The sequence below is a fragment of the Coenobita brevimanus genome, chromosome 93 (assembly GCF_032717465.1).
Source record: "Coenobita brevimanus isolate Jiangsu-jjx chromosome 93, ASM3271746v2, whole genome shotgun sequence".
NCBI lineage: Eukaryota > Metazoa > Arthropoda > Malacostraca > Decapoda > Coenobitidae > Coenobita > Coenobita brevimanus.
Window position 1 is genome coordinate 26,084,646 of NC_137046.1, and position 22,923 is coordinate 26,107,568.

General features: G+C 40.7%; 1 protein-coding gene and 1 pseudogene across 2 annotated transcripts in view; both read right to left on the minus strand.

Moving 5' to 3' along the window:
* Positions 1-22,923, minus strand: part of pit (probable ATP-dependent RNA helicase pitchoune) — a 341,853-nt gene that overhangs the window by 65,609 nt on the left and 253,321 nt on the right. For both annotated transcript variants that reach the window (XM_080282378.1, XM_080282377.1), the window contains one exon: positions 11,039-11,190. In XM_080282378.1, the coding sequence (XP_080138504.1) occupies positions 11,039-11,190 (152 nt within the window). The remainder of the gene's footprint in view (positions 1-11,038; positions 11,191-22,923) is intronic.
* Positions 16,824-16,942, minus strand: LOC145412732 (5S ribosomal RNA; annotated as a pseudogene).

Here is a 22,923-nt window from a genome sequence, read left to right on the forward strand (position 1 = left end):
AAAGTTATGGTGTTTGAGAGGAATGAAGTCACAGAGTGTGCAGTGAGGTTGGATGGTGAGGATATGGAGAATGTGAGTGCATTCAAGTACTTGGGTAGCGCGATGAGTAAGGATGGAACTTTGGGGGATGAAGTGCGTGAAAGGGTACAGCAGGGAAGGAAGGTTGTTGGTTCACTGAAAGCAGTGATGAGAAATAGGGAGGTGAGTATGGAAGTTAAGAAGTCACTGCATGATAGTATTGTGATCCCTACTCTGACGTATGGAAGCGAGGCGTGGACCTTGCAAGAGGGGAACAAGTCAAGAGTGAGAGCAGTGGAAATGAGTTACTTGAGAGGAGCATGTGGAGTGACATGGAGGGACAGGTTGACGAATGAAGAAGTGAAGGAACGTTGTGGGGTGGATGTGGTTGAGAAGATTAGGAGAAATACCCTGAGGTGGTTTGGACATGTGGAGAGAATGGAGAATGAAAGCCTGACTAAGAGGGTGTATGTAGGTGAGGTGGAGGGAGGGAGAGGGAGGGGTAGACCGAGGATGAGGTGGAGGGATGGAGTTGAGAGGTACATGATGGAGGGGGGGGTGAGTTGGGGGGAGGGTAGTCAAATGGTGGGTGACAGAGCGACTTGGAGGTGTTTTGTCTGCGGCCACCCTTTGCAGGATTAGGGCGTCGGGATATACAGTAGATAGATTGATGTTTTATGCACTCAAAATACTAGACAAAGTATGGGGTAATAATATATCATTTGAAAGCTTAGATGCTACTCTTTGCCAAGATAAAATAAAAAAGAAGGAATAATGATCATGGGCAGACATAAAAATAAAATTTAAAAAGTGATGTTGCTGGCCAAAAACACAGAAACTTTACAATTCATGTAATATGTGTACAGACATGAAACTTAATGGTATTCAAAGTCATACAGGTGTATAGATATTCCTAGAAGACATACAGATTATTCCCTGGGCCTCTTGTGGTAGCTATTGTAGCATTCTGGGCAAAATCCATTGTTTCACTTGGGGCAGACATAGCAAGTCCACATTCACTTATTTTGTTCAATAACAGCCAAAAACAGCACTGTCATGTAATGTCATATATCACAACTTATGCCTGAAATACTCATTTACCGGTGGACGTATTTATATATATCAGCTATTTCACTTATAAATCTGCTAAAAAGGGTAATATATAGCATGTACCAGATTTTCACTCACTTACAAGCAAGATGGCGGACCTACTACTCTCTATTTGACTCTATAATAAAAGCTGGGACGTGATTGGATAGCTAGAGAGAGAGTGGGAAACAATGGGCCAATCATAAGCCTCGATGTGTGACATCTAGCCTCAACCAAAACAAACTTCCCATTCTCACATGAGCGGGAGATTTGAAGGCAGCCACGATCGTGGCCTCACAGAGTCTGCCAGGGAAGCCATGCATCATGCCAGGCAGAGTATAAGGGTTAAACTGTTTTCACGACCATTGCAGTACTGGACTGTATTATACCTTTACTACAATAATAAAATGGTATAATATATTAAATAATACTGTACTGTACACTGATATACATGTCTTTTATTTACCTTACTGTGATGAACATAGCTGAAATGGTCAGGCAGTCCGGACTGCCCCTGGCTTTATCGGACTTTTTCCGATATACAGTATAGGAATTTAGTCCGGTAGCACTCAGTTCCAATAAAAATGAATTCTGGTCTATTGAAGTCCATTATATTGAGGTTTTACTGTATTTCTAGATTCTTGACTTATCATATTCCTTAATGATGAAAGAAAGACTCAGAGCCATATTACCAAAGGATCCTAATCAATTTTTACAATGAAGAAGTCTCTATAGTGGTGAATAATCGCACAGTATCATACTGATTATGAAGTCTCCAACATGTGCCTCTTCACACTGTTCGATCTCTGGCAGCCTCCCTATTCAGTCCCTTATCCCTGAGGTCACACTCTATGACTTCGTCTCGGTGTTTTTTGGTCTGCCTCTTGCAACCCAACCCCCGATGTTCACACTTCTCACCTTCCACACCCAATTGTCATCCTTCATCCTCTAAACATGCCCAAACCATCTCAACCTACTCCTCCTCATCACAACACCAATATACCCCAGTCACATCCTTTCAACTCTTCAATTATAAGTCTAACCCTCCCAGGCCTCACATTCAGTGGCACACTACACATCCATCTAATCATTGTTATTTCTGTACGTCTCAGCCTACGAACATCCTCTTCCTTTACTGCCCAAGTCTAACTACCATACAGCATTAAACTCCTGAAACATACTGTATATGAGTAGCAGAGGCGACAACGCAATCACACTGTGCATGCATGACTGGGGCGTGGATTCATGGACTTAATGTTTGCTTTTTAGTTATAGAAAGAAGAAACCTGATTTTTCCCATGTCTCTTACTCTTCTTGCATGAATAGACTACAACTATAATGGGATATTGATCATAAGTTTGTAAGAGAATCTTCTGATCAGAGGAGCCCACTTGCTACTTAACCATGTCACCATTACTCATCCTTCTGCCCTTACATGCAGACTCTACCTCCACCACTCAATGAAATCAATCCGTAGCAATGCAGTTTTTAAAAGTAATGCAAACACTTATTAACAACTGTAATTAGTATCACTGCCATCTAAAACTTTAAAAATCTTAACATGCTGCTTTTTGGGATGTAATATAAACTCTAAAATTCCTGACGCTTTGTTCTTCCAGTTTGCGCACAAACACCTTGATCTGATTTTCTCATGATTTTGTTTTTAGCAAATTACTTACCGTAAGTAGTATGCATTTGGTTCTTAGAACCAATGAATTTTCATGACTTTTTTTTCATGGTGGCCATTGCAACAGTACATTGTAATAAGAAAGACACACAAGTAGGTAAACAATGACATGTTAACTACACCTGCTCTAGAAGACTTGTGACCTGCTGCTTGCATACGTCATCTGTTTAAATGGTTTGAGAAAACTGGTATATGGTGTGAATGAGAAATTGGACGGGAGAATCAAAACAAAATCTGTCTCGATTCTTGATAAATATGGATTTTTAAAAACCAGATACTTAACAGTCAACTGCAATACTATAATAATCTATCGATTCATTGCCAGATGCCGTAACCATGCCAGGTGTAGCCATTTGTCTTTGGGTTAGTCGTTCTATGGGAAGGGGCACTGACCCTCTGCCAACCCACTTGTCGCAAGTAGGGAACTTGTGTGGGATAGCTATATGGTTACCACCCAGCATTGTAAATAGTTTCCTGGCTTACAGGATACCATCAGGCTTGTCACTCAATGTAAAGCCACCTGAAAAGGAAAGACGAGTAATAGAAAGTGACAGGAAAGATGGAAGAAATAGAAAGACAGGAGGGCGGACAAAGAAAAAGAATGATAAAGGTGAAGGAAGAAGCTGGAAGCACCACATCAAAAGAGTGGATGATGGTCGCCACCTCCTACCACAAACTATACTGATAATGAAAATAATAACAACATAATTTTAATAATAATTCATCATTAATCTCATTTTGCTCAATATAAACAGAAGAGTACAGGTTGAGGACTAGCCTATTCAATCCTGATATCTAAGGCTTATATCCATCCATCCATCATCCAATCCTACGTTGCCCCATGAGGAGCGTAGGAGCCCAGGGCTAGGCAGTTGGTCCTGACATTTAAGATGAGAGTGAACATAGTAATAATAAAAGTAATAACAAAGAAATTAAATTATTTTCTCTGCCAAATCCAGTAATCATTGAAATATCCTGGAAGTCTTTATTCACAGTCCAATACCACCAGGAAAACATATTAAAGAGAGACCTTGTTTAATTCTGTCAAGCACTGAGGTGGTTTGGCCATGCGGAGAGGATGGAGAGTAAGAGAGTGAGGTGGAGACTGATGATGAGATGGAGGGATGGAGTGGAGAGGTATATGAGAGGGGGGAGTGAGTTGGAAGCAAGGCAGTGAAGTGGCACTGGACAGGGCGACATGGAGGCAATTTGTTTGTGGCCATCCCTTATGGGATTGTGGCATCTGGCAATAGACAGACAGATGGGTTTGCCCAGTAGCCACACAGCCAGTAATGACATTAACATGGCTCTACCTGCTCTCTTTCATTTGTGTGTGTGTACCACACAGCCAGTAGTGACATTAACATAGCTCTACCTGCTCTCTTTCTCTCATGTGTGTGTGTGTGTGTGTGTGTGTGTGTGTGTGTGTGTGTGTGTGTGTGTACTATACAGCCAGTAGTGACATTAACATAGCATTACCTGCTCTCTTTCTCTGGTAATTCACCGGTTCGGTCAGGATCACTTGATGGTCGTGATCGTCAGCTTTTACCCTCCCGGAAGGGAGCTGAGAGCTCATATAGTCCGATCTAAGGGCAAGGCTGTGACCTTCACGCACGCACACACCCGTCCCCTTGCTCAAGGGGGACAGTAACCACCCACTTCGTCAGTGAAACTTTTCGCAACCTGAGCAAGGCGCGAACTCCCGTCCACCAGTTGGCAAGCGGGAACGTTACCACTGCACCAGCGAGCGGTGTGTATGTGTGTGTACCACACAGCTGGTAGTGATATTAACATAGCTCTACTTGCTCTCTTTCTCTCGTGTGTTCTTACCTAATTGTATCTTTACAGGAATGAGTCAAGCTTGTACTGTCCCGTGTCTTAAACCATAGTTATCGTACATATCCTTAAATTTGTGAATTGTTTTGGCACACACTATTTCATTCGGTAGTGCATTCCATTGATCAATTGCTCTGTTTGGGAAACTGAATTTCCTTAAGTCTTTATCACCTCTCTTCTTATGCAGTTTTTTGCAGTGTCCTCTTGCTGATGCTTCTCCATATGTTAAGTAATCATTTATGTCTATTTTCTCCTTTCCTGATATGCACTTATATAGCATTATCATGTCACCTCTTTTCCTTCTCTCCTGTAGTGTTGGTAGATTCAGTTTATTTAGTCTTTCTTCGTAGCTTAGGTCCCTTAAGCTTCGTATCCATCTTGTAGCGGCCCTTTGAACTTTTTCAATCTTGTCTATGTGCTTTTTGAGATGAGGACTCCAGACTACTGATGCATATTCCAGGGTTGGTCTAATGAATGATGTTATTATACTTCTTAGCATGTCTTCATTGATGTATGTGAATGCTATTCTCATATTTGCAAGCAGTGTATACATGTTCCGTACCTTCTCGCTGATGTGGTCAGCCGGAGATAGTCTGTTATTGATAATCACACCTAGGTCTTTCTCTCTTTCTGACGTGTATAGGGTTTTATTTCCTAACTTATAATCCCAGTCAGGTCTTTTTCCACTTTTACCAAACTTGATTACATGACACTTGTCCAAACTGAATTCCATTTGCCATGTACTACTCCATTCATGAAGTTTATTTAATTCTTCTTGTAGCTCCCTACAAGAGTCTGTGTTAGTAATTCTCCTTTGTATTTTTGCATCATCTGCAAACATATTCAGATAGCTCTCATTTCCAGTGTTACTGTTTATATCATTTATATACACTAAAAACATGATTGGTGCCAGCACTGAACCCTGTGGTACTCCACTAGTCACTTCTTTCCATGATGAGTAGTTTCCTCTTAGTACTGTCCTCATTTCTCTTTTTATGAGAAAGTCTTGCATCCAACAAAACAGTTTGCCTCGAATTCCTCCTTGATGGTACAGTTTCCATAAAAGTCTTTGGTGTGGTACTGTGTCAAAAGCTTTCTTGAAATCTAAATAGATACTGTCCACCCATCCTTCCCTTTCCTGTATTGTGTTTGTTACTCTGTCATAGTAGCTCAACAGATTAGTAACACATGATTTTCCTTTTCTGAAACCAAACTGTCTTTCTGTTATCATACTGTGTTCTTCTAGATGATTTATCCAAGCTTTTCTTATAAGTTTTTCTAATACCTTGCTTACAACACTGGTCAGTGATACTGGTCGGTAGTTGAGAGGATTTTGTCTATTTCCTTTCTTGAATAAGGGGACAATATCTGCTTTTTTCCAAATATCAGGTAGTTTACCTTGACTCAAGGATTTCTTGAAAATTAAAAATAATGGTTTACTTAACTCTTTTGCACATTCTCGTAATACCCAACATGAAATTTCATCAGGACCACTTGCTTTTCCTCTGTCTAATCTACTTAACTCCTCCTGTATTACTTTTTCTGCTATTTGTATATCTGGTAGTATGTGTGGACATGCGTGTTCCACATAGTCCCTCTCAAAATTTTTTTCTTCTGTAAAAACTAATTGGAAATTCTTATTTAGTGCTTCACAATAACTTTCTCTTGTGTATAAGTGATTCCCTCATCCGTAATGGATTGTATTATATCTTTTACTTTGGTTTTGCTTCTGATATAGCTGTAAAACAGCTTTGGTTGATCACTACTTTTATTTATTATATGCTCCTCAAACTGTTTTTGGGCTTCCCTCCTTACTCTTGTATAGTCGTTTCTTGCCTGTTTGTAATTATTATACGCCCTTTCACTATTGAGTCTTCTGTATCTATTCCACAACAAATCTCTTCTTTCTTTTGATTTTTTACATTCTGTATTGAACCATTTCTGTATTTTCTTATCTGTTTCTTTGTGCTGTGGGATGTACTTCTGGACTCCTATTTCATAAAATTCACAAATTTTTTTATATACAGCATTTAAATCTTGTCCTCTAAGCTCTAACCCACTGAACCACAGCTGCTACAACCAGCTAGATGACAGAAGAGCGCTACCTCTCCCAGCAAGGCAACTTACCCAGGCACAGCGTGAACTCATGACTCTTTGGTTTCAAGTCAGGTGCTCCACCACTGAGTCGCCATGCAAACAATGTATTCCATTCATCCCTCAATAACCCAGAGCCTTAAACAACTCTTTACCGTATCACTGTCAGTGATGTCGAGTTAGTGCATGCTATAAAAAATTGTGAACAATTATGGGAAGGGAACGAAGGTCACTGGTATGTTTACAGGACCCTACACTACCATCCCAAGCAGTCAGGTGGTCACTTAATATCAGATGTTTTCGCCCATATGGCACATGCACCGTAATCTTATTAATTTTTCTGTGAATCATGGCGAATCACAGGATGGGTTTATGATGCTAAAAAACACATTGCTAGGGGCCCCAAATGATTCTCTTCACAGCTGCAAGAAAAATAAATTGATTTTAGAACTCTTGATAAATTGTTCCGTGGCTGGCCAGGAGTGCACATAAATTTCTGAGCCCACAGCCATTGAGGGGTTAAGCCAGTAAGCCATACCTACAATTGTTTGTTTCTGGCACAATGGAAGAAACTTACTCTACACACTCAAAGATGGATTTCGTTTCCCAACTGTAGGTTAGGTTAGGTTTGGTTAAATTACAGTATTAGGTACAGTTATACTAGGTTAGGTTAACTTTTGTTAAATGCTAAGGATAGTCCCTTCTGCCATTACACTGACAAATCAAACAAGAGTTGTCAAAGCTGACCAGCTAAAAACAATGGGGAAAAAGATTTAACAAGAAACATTTAATTATGGATAATGCATTACAGCATCAGTGGTTCGTAGGCTGGTAAATGTCATTTTCAGGAAGGCATTAAGAATTAGCGAGGGGGTTTGGAATGTAACCCTCACTAACTTGAAGGGGGTACTGTATTACGGTTCAGTAATATATGTCTGATTAACTCTATGTAATTTATAGTAGGGGTATTGTGGTGCGAAACTAGTGAGCGAACTGCTTAAGTAAATGACATTTATACTCAGGACTACTTGTGGGGTCTGGAGGAACCTAACACCTGCGAACTTATGGCATTATACACTACTGTTAAAATGGTGGGAGGGGGGAGAGGAAATCAGAATTGCAATCTCAATGTGAAAGAATAACAGTACAGTAAAACCTCAATATAACAGACTTCAATAGACTGGGATTCGCTTTTATCGAAATCGAGGAGCTACCGGACTAAATTGCTATATATCAGAAAAAGTCTGATAAAGCCAAAAGCAGTCCGGACTGCCTGACCACGTCAGTTATGTTCACCACAATAAGGTAAATAAAAGACATGTTTATTAGTGTACAGTACAGAATTATTATACATATTATACCATTTGATTAATGTAGTGAAGTTATAACACAGTACAGTACTGCAGCGGTAGTCAAAACAGTTTAAAACCCGTTCATGCAATCCGGACTAATGTCTGATATATCAGAAAAAGTCTGGAATAGCTGGGGGAAGTTCGGATGTCGCTTTTATCGGAATTTTGCATTTTTTTGAATGGTTTGGGCCCCAATTAGTCCGTTATAGTGAGGTCTTACTGTAGTGTACAGAAATATTTAGTTATGATTTTACTGTACTGTAAATAGTTCCCCACAAATATCTGGTAGTATGGCAAACTACAATACAGCCAAACTTTGATCATGATTATTATTTTGGTCCATCAAACTACCGCAGAAACCATACAAAATAAATGGGAATTAATGTTTTGCTTTGGAGTCTATAAGTCTACCCTCACTTTTTTTTGACTGACACCTAAATATTATCTCCTAAACAGACTGAAGGGACTGAAAGGGTGATGTTTACACCAATTCTTCTACTATTTATTGTACACCAGATAACTATTTTCTCTCACATCTTTTATATGAACAATAAACGAACATTCATAACAATCGATTTTCGTCTGTATAAATATGAAATTTGCATGATTAACCACTCCTAGTCATCAGTTTCCGACCTTACGAATATGACAGTTCTTACAATTCAAGCTACATTTCTTGTTATTTTAGCAAAGCCAACCCTAAAATAATCCTATTAACACTTCCATTTATTCTGAATTATTACCCAAGTAGAATTCCCGATGTCACTAATCAGAAAAACTGCCACTCTTCACCAAATTATTTAATTTTCAACATCAAAGTCAGTCAACTAAACCTCATTCTTTTTATGTGCCTTCTGTGTCACTATGTGAAAGAGAGAAATTATAAAAACATTTTTACTCACTATTATAAGGAAGAGAGGCTGTAATATAGTCAAACAGATGCAATAACTGATGGTTTGAGTCTACCGTCTCTGTATTGGAATGGATATTATTCTTTCTTTCCTTAACTATCAATACGCTTTATTTCTCATCCATTTCATGTATTTGTCCAGCAAAAAACAAAAATAATAATAATAAATAATAATAATAATAATAATAATAAGGCTTATAAGAAACATGTAACGATTCTTCTAAACGAAATACATTATTAGCATGACACAACTCAAGATCCTACGTTCTGACCATACACAAAAACCCTCATGTGTCTTCTGCCCTGCTGGACCAGGGTTGCCATTTTTTTGGGGGGTGGGGGGGGGCAAATTCTTCAAATTAGTCATTTTTTGAAGTGGCTGGCTCAAAAAAATAGCTGGTTTTTCTTGTCATTTGGCTTTTTTCCCTAATATGTAATATATTTCGACAAATTATGAGTGAACCTTTATGTTACTTTTAAAATCACAAACTAACTTAGTATCTCATAAAATGAATTAAGGAAAATGATGTCCTATGTTTTCATTCTATAGCATACAGTACTTTAGAGCCGTCACCATTCTCAGATTTCGGCCAGCAGGCTCATCTCAACACGATTTCAAACTTTAAACAATGTACGATTTTCAAATGAAAAATCTGTAGATTTTCTTCAGCATTTTCAGATGAAACATTGTTTTAGAAAACTAAATTATATGGGTTTCAAACCAAAGGTGCAGCTAGAGATCTGTATATGTATGATGAACACTGTCATACCCAGTGTGCTTTTATGGCTTCTAGTAACTGTTTTACTGAATTTATTGGACTAAAGCATATCTAGGATATCAATATAATTACTGAAGAATAACACCATGAAGAGCTTACATACGGTGTATCAATAACTATCCATCCATCCATCCATCATCCAATCCTATGTTGCCCCATGAGTAGCGTAGAAGCCTGGGACTAGGCAAACTGGTCCTGACATTTAAGATGAGAGTGACCAGCCTCATTCATCCCTGAGTGGCATTACCTGAGCAAAAATCCAAACCACCCCTTGGATATAAACTCACACAGGCTCAATCCGTCTGGAGCATCTTAATCACTCACTAAACTACCAATCGCCGTAATTTGGTTATATGGTTACCATCTACCGTAGTACGTAGTAAATGGTTTCCTAATGACTACCATGGGAGAGATTTTAGAAAATATGCGACTTGTGATCTCTGCAGGGGTAGTCCAACCTCCATACTGAACTAGCTGGCAATCATTCTCAACTCTGGAGTTAGTGACACTGGGAATCAAATGTTCACAACTCTGGAGTTAGTGACACTGGGAATCAAAAGCTTATCTCCATCACTGATATCTACTGGGATACTTTGCGACTACAGAGTACAAAAAACATGATTACATCTTAGGGCTGTTGGTGTGACTTGAGGCCAGCTGCCATGAGGCATGCCATTATCACAGTAACTGATACAAACTCAGTGGCCTACTGCATTGCCACCCATATCCTCAAATACATTTCCACTCACCTGTCTGGTCAGAATGGTGCATTATCAGCTATTATGGGGGATGAGTTGCTGTAAAAGAATGTTATGATAATAACAAAAACAACAGAGCAGCTTAGTCTTTTTCTGGTGTTAATTTAACTTACAAATGTTGATTATAGTTCTTGAAGCAGTAATAACTGTTTTTCTCGTTTCTGAAATTTCACTGGAAGGCGAAGCACAGAATTTTCCTAAATTTTTCACTGCCTGAATGTGATTAAAGACAATTTTACTTGCAATTCTGAAGGTCGTACTCTCATCATCCTCTGTTCATACTATGTATCTAATATCAACAGTTACTTAACATCAGCACAACTTTATGAAAATAAACCTGGCTACATAGCCATACAAATTTCATGACAAAACATCACTATATCGCCCCATCAAAATTTATCTTTAAAGTTTCAAACAATAAATTCTATTATCTAGTTTTGTTATGTTTAAGCTTACAAGTATGCAGCTCTATGTATATGTATGATGATAACAAACATGAGAGGCACCTGACTCACTTAGGATCATCTGGAGGGTCATACTGCACAATCCAGTCAACAGCTGGGATGTCCCACCCTCGTGCAGCCACATCCGTACATAACAGAATACCACAGTCAGCATTACAGAACTGGTAGAATGTGCTTGTACGCTTTGTTTGCTTCTGCTTACCCTGAAGAAAAGAAAAATAATCATGATAAATGAGGGGGAGGAAGGCATATAATTATCAAACAATACTGTACATCTAAAGAAACTTCTCATTCCTTGTTCACTTTGTTGACCGCATTTTTTCTTGGGGTGTCCCCCCAGATTTTACTGGATGGTAACTCTGGTATCCTTCGTGGTCCATGGATTATTTTACTGAGTCTGGCAATTGCCTATAACAGCCAAGAAATATCCAGAAAGGATATGTCAGTGCTTCCATTTACTTTGCATGAATGCTATGGATTCCAGTTGTAACAAGTGCTGGTTTGTTCTGGGCATCAAAAAAGCAGTATCCCATAGCAGTACTTTGTCAAGAGAAGCAGCCCCAAGCTTCCAACATTGTTTACACTCCTTGTTGAGTTTGGCCCAATGACTTCAGCATTATCTTGGCAAATTTGGCCCAGCTACATAATTTGAGTAACTAACTAAACCTTAAGCCATTAAATTATGTTTAGGTTAAATATTTCAATGTCAAATTTTGTTATTGTTCTGAGTCAATTTTCCTTCAATTTATAACTAAATACAATGAACTAGAGGGAAGGAAAGGCTGATGGTATACCTGAATTTTTGTTATAAATATCGGGCAACTTGTGGTAGGTGGGGGCGCTCACCATCCACTCACTCAATGTAGTGCTGCTGTGGGTGTCTGTCCTTTCCTCTCTTCCATCCTTCCTCTTCAGTCTTTCTTTCCTTCATTCTTTCCTCTTTCATCTGGCTACAGGTGCCTTTACACTCCCTCTTCTGTCTTTCTTTCCTTCATTCTTTCCTCTTCCTTCTGCCTATGGGCGATAATACATCGAGTGACAAGCCAAATGGTTTCTTGTACACCAGGAAACCTTTTACTAAGCTGGGTGGTAACCATATAACCATATTTTGGCACCTGGTAGTTTAGTGGATAAATAAGGTGCTCCAATTGGATTGAGCCTGTGTATGTTTATATCCAAGGGGTGGTTAGGGCTTATTACTCACGTAATGCCACCCAGGGATGAATGAGGGATCTTAATGTCAGGACCAACTTGCTTAGCCCTGGGTTCCTACGCTCCTCATGGGGTGACATAGGATTGGATGATGGATGGATGATTGGACTGTCCTGTGTGTTCTTTCTGAAACCCACTGAGTAAACACTCAAATGAACCTTGATTTTCATAATGTATCAACATTATTAGTTAAATCACATGTTATTTTTTATTACTCAGGCTATGTATGATAGGCAAGTAATGAGATGTGTATCTGTATACATATAATACAGGTAACCCCCAATATATGAAGTGAAGTTAGTTCAGGCAGTGATTTTTCAGATACTGGGGTGGTTATAATATGGGTTCTATGGGATTATGTCAAGTAGACATAAAGGTTTATATTTGTGCAACTTTAATTATCTCCACAAAGTACATTCCTGGTTATAAAACACAAATTACATACCTCCAGCAGCACTATACTTGCACCAGAGTCTGTATAAATAGCCATAACTCATGGGTTATACATGTCTTAAGTACACACAGTTAATGTGTGACTTTACTCAAACTCCCTCGTGAACTTATCAAGTCATAATATAACTGTATTCATTACATACTCACAGCAACAGAGTACTTGCACCAGAATCTGGATAACAATCAATAACACGTGTTACGAGGTCTGTTCTAAAAGAAACTGGACATTTTAAACAGCACATCAACTAGTCAACGTAATGTGATCAAAACAGGAGTGCTGTGTAGCAGAAATTTTGAGCTTTAGTCAAACACTACCCGCATCGCACCACGCCCCTTCGTCATCAAGGTACACGTGCTTCAGTGAACATCCTTTGCTTCATTAAACTCTCTCCAAATGTATCCCCTGAAATATTTTCTCAAAGCATGAAAATCAGTTTTACTATAATTATACTTAACTTCTTTATGCTTTTTTTTTTCACTTTCTTCCCAGCTTATGACCTCATTAAATTACTATATGATCACTCTTACCTTGAGGACAAAGGTACTTAATATTTAAGATATCATTTGGATCTGTTGTGAAAACAAGATTTATCCTCAGTGTTCCATTGTCACTTATTGTTCTTGTATTTTCCTTAATATTTTGGATCAGTAAGTTCTCTGTTGCCAGTTCTTGTAATTTATACCCCATGTATTGGTATTATTATCTGCATTGCTTTCTCTCCCAGTTAACCTCTTTACAACTAAAATTTCCATTTAAAACCAATCTATTTCTTCTTTGTACCAGTTTTTCCATGTATATCATTACATCTCTAGTCTTGACATTACTACATGTTCTTCATCATTCCACACTCTTGTTCAAGGTGGTACATTAACTACTTCTATGTCTATCTTATTACCTTTGTCATTGATGATTTCTACTGTTATAGCTTCCACATTTTTAGTTCCAGTATTTATTACTACGCTCAATCCTCGTAAATCGCGCCAATTTGGGTCTGGACCACTGCCGCGATTTACAAATTCCGTGGTTTATAAATAATAACTATTATGTGAAAAATGAATTTGGGTCTGGACTTTGGCCAACCACCCCCCACTGCACCCTAACTACACCTATCTAGGCACCATCAAACACAAACATACAAATTTAGGAATATTCAGTGCATGTATTTAATAGAAATATGCAATGTTGTGGGATCTCACCTTAATCCTATGATGAAATTGCTTAAGTGAATGGAGTGGGATGGTGTTGGGAAGAACTTAGAACCTCTCAGCACTTGTTCTTCCCAAACTCTTTCGCCAGCTTTGAAAACTTCTCTCCCTTCTCAACATGACAAATGAGCTCCAAACGTTGACTGTACAACAACTGCGGCAGCTTCTTGACGCCATACTGCTTAGAGCGCTTCATTGGGGGGTCAGGAGGGGCCATGGCAGGTAGGAGGAGGGGGAAGCTGCACAAAAAAGGCAGTTAGCTCTCGTACTCCACGGCAACGGTCTGTAGTGTGTGGACTGGTGGGACCAGAACAACATCATCATGGCAGCATTAGTATGCACATATGCCACCAGAGACGCTCGGTGATTGGTTGTTGGGTCGCGATTTTAAATTTGAATGCCGCGGTTTATGATTCTCCTCGGAAAAGGCCCACTTCGGTGACTAGGTCCGCGATATTTGTGACTTAAGGCCCTATCACACGGTACCTCGTACCAGGAACGGCCGAGGAAGATTTAAGTGGAACAAAACTTGGACGCTATCACACATGTTCCTCGTATCCTCGGCAAAGGACATGCTTCTCACACTGTTGCCAGAGCCCCGTCTCGCGACTGTGGACAGTGATCGCTGTCGATGACTCGATAAAGAATAAGGAGAAGCAACTTTTGTTTACAAACTGGTACACACGTGGAACTGCCTCAATTTCTCTATAAGGGCGAATTCAGCTGCCCTTGTCCAGGAAATCGATGATAAAGCCATCAGTACGTTGTTGTTGTGGTGGTGTTTTCAGGTGGCGACTGGTTCGTCTACTCTACCTGCGGTGGAGTCCTCAGTTGTAAACACGTGATATTTTATCGACATCACAGTTTCCTCGGTGTAGGAAATATTAACTCTTTATAAGGCCTTCAAAACGATTGATATTTATTATAAAATATTAATAAGTATTCAGTGTTAGGCTAAATGTTTAATAATGTAGTATGATATATTCTCTGTCGAGTAGCCTGGGTTTTGGTCACACTGTTTTGCCCGTCGTATCGTCGGCAGGAATCCATACAGACGGGTTCTAAATGCCCGTGGTATCGTCGGCAATTTTACCACGTTACCGTTCCAATTTACCATCGTATCCTCGGCAAACCTCATATGAGGTGCCGTGTGATAGCCCCTTTAACAACGATTTAAGGGTGCCGCCAGTCTGACAGCCACTTAGCCATGATTTACGAATCCGTGATTAATAAACGCGATTTACGAGGACAGAGTGTACGTTTTTCCTTTGGATTATTTTTTGTCATTATTAAAATTCCTCCCCCAGCTCTTCCCTCGCAATCTCTTCTCCTTATTTTATATCCATGCTAACCCATCACCATTACTTTCATGTCCCTTTCATCTTTGTTTCATCATCATCATCATCATCATCCAGACCCCCTTTCCCACCCTAGGGCAGGGTGAGGAGTAGCAACGTCCAAACAGTCCAAGTTTGCCCAATCCAATGGGCCACGTTTCTATTCACTCATCATTCAAAGCCCCCGGAATCCTAGCTCTATCTGATAAGTCAGAAACTTTCACCACATTCTATAGCTTGACATACACGTATCCGAGTCAGTCCGGATACTGTTGTGTTAAAATGGGTAACCAAATCCCTGATCATGCACTTCTTCTAACAACATTCATTCAGCCAGCTCTATCTCGTCAGTCCCCTAGCCTCACTGACTTCCTTACCTCTCTTCCTTGCACAATCATCCACTGTATCCCTCCACCTTCTTCTTGCCCTACCTCACCTCCTCCCTCCTTCAAATTCACTCAGATATACCTTTTCACCACTTAGCTGTTATACATTCTCTCCTCATGACCATCTCAGTACACTCTCCTCGATTCTGGTGTCCACAGACCTCATCACTCCACATCTTTCACGAATCATATAATTTCATATCCTACCCACCCTGTGTTCCTAAAATACATTCCTCAGCAGTCCCATCTCCATTGCTCTAGATCTTGACTTTTCATTTCCATGCCAATCCATTTATTAAAGCTGGCACTAACACTCCTTCATGTAACCTTTGCCCAGCTGCAACACTCAAGCCTCCATTTCTTATCAAAGCCTTCATAGTACCAACTACTTTCCTTCCTTGTGTCACTCTACTTTCCATTTTTTTTGCACATCTTCCTCTCCTTTCTATCACTGTACCCAGGCATTGGAATTCCCTTACCAATGCAAATCTCTCTCCATTCACTGTAACATTGCACTGGGAGTCACCTTCTCTGTCAATTACCATCACAACTCTTTTCTACATTTACTCTCAAGGCACGATGCTCACAGACATCAGTAAAACTCTGCACTAGTCTACCAAGTTTTTGTCCAGTATTTACAAGCAGTACTGCATCATCAGCATACAACAAATTTGAAATATTCCATCCATCACCATTTATTATCAATGCCATCCCTCTCTCCATTACTCGTGTTTTTACTTCTCTCATCACCCCATCCACATATACTGAACAACCATGGGGACATCACACAACCTTGTCACATGCCCACACTGATCGCGAACCATTCACTCAGATGCCCATTTACCCTAACACATGCTTCACTACCATCATACAAACTCTTGATGGCACCTAGCAGCTTACCATCTCACTGTATATGCACAAAACCTTCCACAATCCTCTGTCTACTTTGGCATGTGCTTTTTCCATATCCATAAATGCCATAAACATCTTACTATTTTTCTTACAAGCCTTTTCAACTATCTGTCTCACTGTAAATATCTGATCCACACATCCTCTGCTGCTCTTAAAGCCACCCTGTTCATCATTCAGTAGGATTTCTGATATCTTTGTTTCACTTAAAATTCATTCATTCATTCATTGCCAGACACCATGTATCCCACACGGGGTGGCCAAGGGCTTAGAGTTAATTGTTTTACAGGGAGGGGCACTAATCCTCCATCAACCCCACTTGACACGTAGGGATGCCAACAGCATCTGGTGTTCCCAGGCGGTCACCCATCCAAGTACTAACCAGACCCAACGTTGCTTAACTTCGCTGATCGGACGGGAAGCGGTGTACTCAACGTGGTATGAAAATTATTCCGTCTATACTACTGTACATTATTATACTGTTCACCTTGTCTCTTACTTTACCATGTGTAACATCTTTTCACCGTGATTTTTATTTCTTTATGTCTTCTCTTGGTGGCAGGTGGCAGCAACCATCATCCACTCACTAGATGTAGTGCTGCCTACTTCTTCCATCACCTTTATCATTCTTTTTCTGTGTCTACCCTCCTCTCTTCTTATTTCTCCTATCATTCCCATCAGTTCTTATTACTCTTCTTTTCCTTTAAGATAGCTTTACATTGAGTGACATGCCTAAAGATTTCCTGTAACCCAGGAAACCATTTCCAACACTGCGTGGTAACCATATAAGCAATCCATATGTGTTCCCCATGTGTCAAGCAGTGAGTTAGCAAAGGGTTAGTGACCCTCCCCGTAAAACAACCAACTCAAAGTCAAATAGACACCATGTACAGGATTATGGTATCTGTCTATACATAGGCAGAGTGTTCTCTTTTATTTCATTTCACCATTTTCATATTCAGTACTCTCATAAGAAACAAACGGAAAAAAATAACTGCTTCTTCATCTCTTCTCTCTGTTTTGTTTTTTCTCTTTGCATTCAATATTTCTTATTTTCTCTCATCCGAATTCAAATTCCTCCTCACTACTATCCCTCTGAATCTCATTCTCCTTCAGCCTCCATGTGGATTTCATCACTTCCTATGCTACTCTTACTGACTTGAACTAAATTCTGGCTGCTTCGTCCACCCTTTAGATACTGTCCCAACCCTCACACTCCCTCAATCTCTTCCTCCCATCCATTACTTTCTGCATCTTCCTCCTTAATCAGTTCACTGGCATTCTTTTCCTCTGTCTCTTTGCTCTCAACTTTATTTCTGATTTCATCTTCTTTATCTCCATACACTACTGTATATTTTTTTTTTATCTACTGTCTCTTTCACTTTGTTTTCCCTCTTTCTTATGACATCTAATACTCCTGTTTCAAATTTCACATATTCTTTTTTTTCTTCTCTCTCCAATACCTCCATAGTCCCCTTTTGTTCCACCATTATTTAATTTTAATGCAATTTTTCAAGTAGACTGTAGCACCAGTCGAGCAGGGCAGTACTCCCGAGGTGGATGGAAAGCTGATGACAGGGAGTGCTGGAGCTCCCGTTTCATCAGCCCTCAGGACTAGTTCCTGACCATCCCCCTTTGCTGAACTTTTTCAGTGTCTCAGTTACACAGAGAGTAGGCCAGCATGCTCTCCAGTACAAATTTCTCTAACTATCTTCACCAAACTACATGCACAGTACACACTACACTTGCTATTCAAAATTCACAAAAATGGCGTCGATTAATCAAGCCTCGGAGTCCCCAGGGGGGGGGACCATAAATGCCCCCACCATCTGCCCCTCTCCCGGTGACGACTCGAGGTGCCTGGAACCACTGTCTGACTCTCTTCTTCTTCATTTCTGCAACATTCGCGGCCTTTCATCTAACTTTCGCTCTGTTGAGCACCACCTCTCCTCCTCTAAACCTCACCTTCTTTTTCTGACGGAGACTCAGCTGTCTGAGGCAACCGACAGCAAACCCTTTTCTGTATCCTCCTACTTTCTCTATACTCATTTCAAAGCCAAAGGTGGCTGTTGTGTATACATACGCAACGACTTATCTTGCTCTCGTGTTCCTGAACTTGATTCTTCTGAATTCTCCACACTCTGGCTTCGGCTTTCCTGTCATTCTCTGACTAAATATCCCCCCCCCCCCCCCCCCCCCCCCCCTAATTCTACTGACTATCAAAAATTCTTCGACTATCTTACTTCTACGATGGAACACATTCTGTCCATTTCTCCTTTCTCTGAAATCTCCATTCTTGGAGATTTCAATGTTCACCACCACCTTTGGCTCTCCTCTCCTTTCACGGATCCACCTGGTGAACAAGCCTACATCTTTTCTATCCTTAATGACCTAGAGCAACTTGTACAGCACCCTACCCGTATCCCTGACCGCCTTGGAGAGAGCTCCAACATACTTGACCTCTTCCTCACAACTAATCCTTCTGCTTACTCTGTTAATCTTTTCTCTCCGTTGGGCTCCTCCGATCACAACCTTATTACCTTAACCTGTCCTATCACTCCGGTACGGCCTGTGGACCCTCCAGAGAAACGTCGTCTGTGGCATTTTGGAGCCGCGAACTGGGAGGCCCTCAGGCAGTACTTCTTTGATTTTCCCTGGAATGATTATTGCTTCCATGGCCATGAGCCATCTGAGTGTGCCTTGCGCATTACGGAGGTTATTCTCTCGGGCATGGAAGCATACATTCCTTTCTCATATCCTTTGACTAACGCAAGAAAGCCTTGGTTTAATCACGCTTGTTCTAATGCTGTCCGCAACAAGGAGAGGCCTACAAAAGGTACCGGAGCCAACCCACCCCTGAATCACATCATCTTTACATTTCTGCCCGGAATCGTGCTAAGTCTGTTCTTCGCTCTACTAAAAATAATTTCATCCATACTAAATGCTCTCAACTCTCCAACTCGAATTCTTCCCGCTCCTTCTGGCACCTTGCCAAAAATCTTTCTAACAACTTTACCTCATCATCCTTCCCTCCTCTTTTCTACTCTGATGGTTCTGTAGCTATTTCTTCTACTGATAAAGCAGATCTCTTCGCACAGACTTTCTCCTCCAATTCCACCTTAGACGATCCCGGTGCTGTTCCTCCATCACTTCTCCCCTCTGACTTCCTCATGGCTGACATTAAAATTTCTTCAGTTGATGTATTTTCTGCCATCACTGGCCTCAGTACTAACAAGGCATATGGGCCTGATGGGGTCCCTCCTGTTGTTCTCAAGAACTGTGCTTCTGTGCTTACACCCTGCCTAGGCAAACTCTTTCGCCTTTGTCTGTCAACTTGTACCTTTCCTTCTTGCTGAAGTTTGCTCTCATTCAGCCAGTCCCAAAGAAGGGTGACCACTCCCAACCCTCCAACTATCGTCCAATTGCTTTAACGTCCTGTATTTCAAAAGTTTTCGAGTCAATTCTTAATAGAAAATTTTAAGGCATCTTTCCTATCACAACCTTCTTTCCGATCGTCAGTATGGGTTCCGTCAGGGACGCTCCACTGGCGATCTTCTCACCTACCTTTCAGACTCCTGGTCATCCTCCTTTCGGGACTTTGCCATTGCACTTGACATCTCAAAGGCTTTCGATCGAGTCTGGCATAAATCTTTAATTTCCAAACTGCCCTCCTACGGTTTCTATCCTTCTATCTGTGCCTTCATCGCTAGCTTCCTTTCTGGTCGTTCTATAGCCACTGTTGTAGACGGCCATCGTTCTTCTCCTAGATCTATCAACAGTGGTGTTCCTCAGGGCTCTGTCCTGTCACCAACTCTCTTCCTTTTATTCATCAATGATCTTCTAAGCTGTACATCTAACCCTATCCACTCATACGCTGATGACTCCACCCTTCACCTTTCCATTCGGTTCCCGCAACGCCCATCTCAACAGTTACTTCAAGAAACAAGGGATGAGGCTATGGCACACCTAATGTCTGACTTGGCTCGTATCTTTGACTGGGGTAAAAATAATATGGTTGTCTTTAATGCATCTAAGACTCAGTTCTTACACCTATCAACCCGACAAAATCTTCCACAGGTATACCCATTAATGTTTAATAATACTCAGCTTAATCCTCGTCATCCTTGAACATGCTTGGGGTTTCATTTACTCGGGACTTATCTTGGAAAGATCATATTACATCTCTTGTAAAATCTACTTCCAAAAGATTGGGTGTGCTAAGCCGACTCCGCTCTTTCTTTACCCCTGCACAATTGTTATCTCTATACACGGGTTATATTCGCCCCTGTATAGAGTACAGCTCTCATGTGTGAGGAGGCTCCCACACACAGCTCTTCTCAATAGGGTGGAGTCAAAGAATTTTCATCTCGTTAACTCTCCTCCTCTTACTGGCTCCCTTCAACCTTTGTGTCCTCGCCGCACTGTTGCATGTTTATCTCTTTTCTAGCGCTACTTCCATGGTCACTGCTCCTCAGAACTGTCTGCTTGCATTCCTCCACCTCTACGACGTGCGCGTAGCAATCTGTCCTGGCAGCAAACTCTCATCCCTTTTCTGTCCAACTCTCTAATGCAAGAGTTAACCGTTACTCCCAGTCTTTCATTTATGCAACAGGTCAGCTCTGGAACTGTCTCCCTCTATCTGTATTTCCTGCTGCCTATGATCTCCAGTCTTTCAAACGCAGTGTGTCCAGGCATCTCAAAATGATCGGATCTTGAATTTGGCTCTCTATTGTATTTTGTTTTTCTCTTGGAGGGAACTGTTACTGTGGGCTCATGGCCTTTGATTCCTTCTTCCTCGCATAAAAAAAAAAAAAAAAAAAAAAAAAAAAAAATTGCCATGCAATCCTCCATATTTATGCCTGCCCCCAACCCCAAGAGGCTTGGGGACGGGTAATGTTTTCATTTGGTTTGTCCGTCTGTTTTTTAACAACTTTAAGCGAAAACTACTGGTGCGATTTTAACTAAAATTACAGGGATGATACGGTATGACCTTCTGATCCACCCAACCATCAATCATCCAATCCTATGTTGCCCCATGAGGAGCATAGGAGCCCAAGGCTAGGCAAGTTGGTCCTGACGTTTAAGATGAGACTGACTAGCCTCACTCATCCCCGAGTGGCATTACGTGAGCAATAAACCCCAACCATCCCTTGGATATAAACCTTCACCGGCTCAATCTGATTGGAGTGCCATAATTACCCACTAAACCACCAGGTGCCACAATTTGGTTATATGGTTACCACCCAGCATGGTAAATGGTTTCCTGGTGTACAGGAAACCATTTGGCTTGCCACTCAGTGTAAAGTCACCCACAGGTAGAATGAAGAGGAAAGAATGAAACCTGATTAAATTTTGGATCAAATTAGGCCAAGACCCACGCAGTGCGGGGGAGGTCGGGGATTGCCATAAATCCCTTCAAATTCGTCATATTGGCATGAAACCAAAAGCTAAAGTGGATCTTTCAAATCTGCATCCTATAATGTGCCTCACTACATCAGGGGGTCACCTCCCCAATTAGCTGTAGGGGGGGTCAATGTCAGGTGGGTCGGGCCTAAATTTCAAATTAGCATAAAATTGTCAATTTTCACCCAATTTACTCCAAATGTGATATGTGACACTGCTGACTAGATATCCTGTTGTGTTTATACGTCAGCACTAAAATGACCGCCGGGACGGGTTTGTTGTGCCTTGGTACTGCTTCTTGTTCATTTCTATTTCCACCTCCTCAGTTTTCACTTGACTTTACCTTATACCTCTCTTTAATATTTCATTCTCTTCTCTTAATTTCTTAATATGACTTTCCACTTTTGCCTTATATTCTACCAATTCTTTCTTAGCCTGCATCTTTCTCTCCTCCATTTCATCCCTTTCAGTTGGTTTCTTCTCCAAAGAAGTTAACCTCTCTATTATATCCTTAGCAAAGTCCTTAAATTCACAAATTACCAGCATTCTTCTTTCTAACAACCATAACCACTTCAAAACCTCCCACCCAGCCACCACCCTCTCTTCTAACTTTTCCCCATGTTCTTGGATTTACCCTGAAACCCTTACATTTCTGGTGATTCAGGATTCACCCTGTGTGTACTTACCTATTTGTATTTACCCATTTGTAGTATACAGGAATTGAGCAATGCTCGTGTTGTCCTGTCTCCATATCCACATTTATCAAGACTACCTTTACACACATGAATGTTTTTCTCATGCACCACCTTTTCGTCTAAGTCGTTCCAAATACTTATGTATTTACCTAATATATCTAATTGTGATATACACGGAATGTGCTATGCTTGTGGGTTTCCGTCGCTGTTTCTCAATAACTCAAATTTAGCCTTAAACTCGTTTAAGTTTTTAGACTGGACGATCTCTTTGTCCAGGCTATTCCATAAGTCTATACAGTAATCACTCTAATATCCGACGTAATAGAGCCATAGGT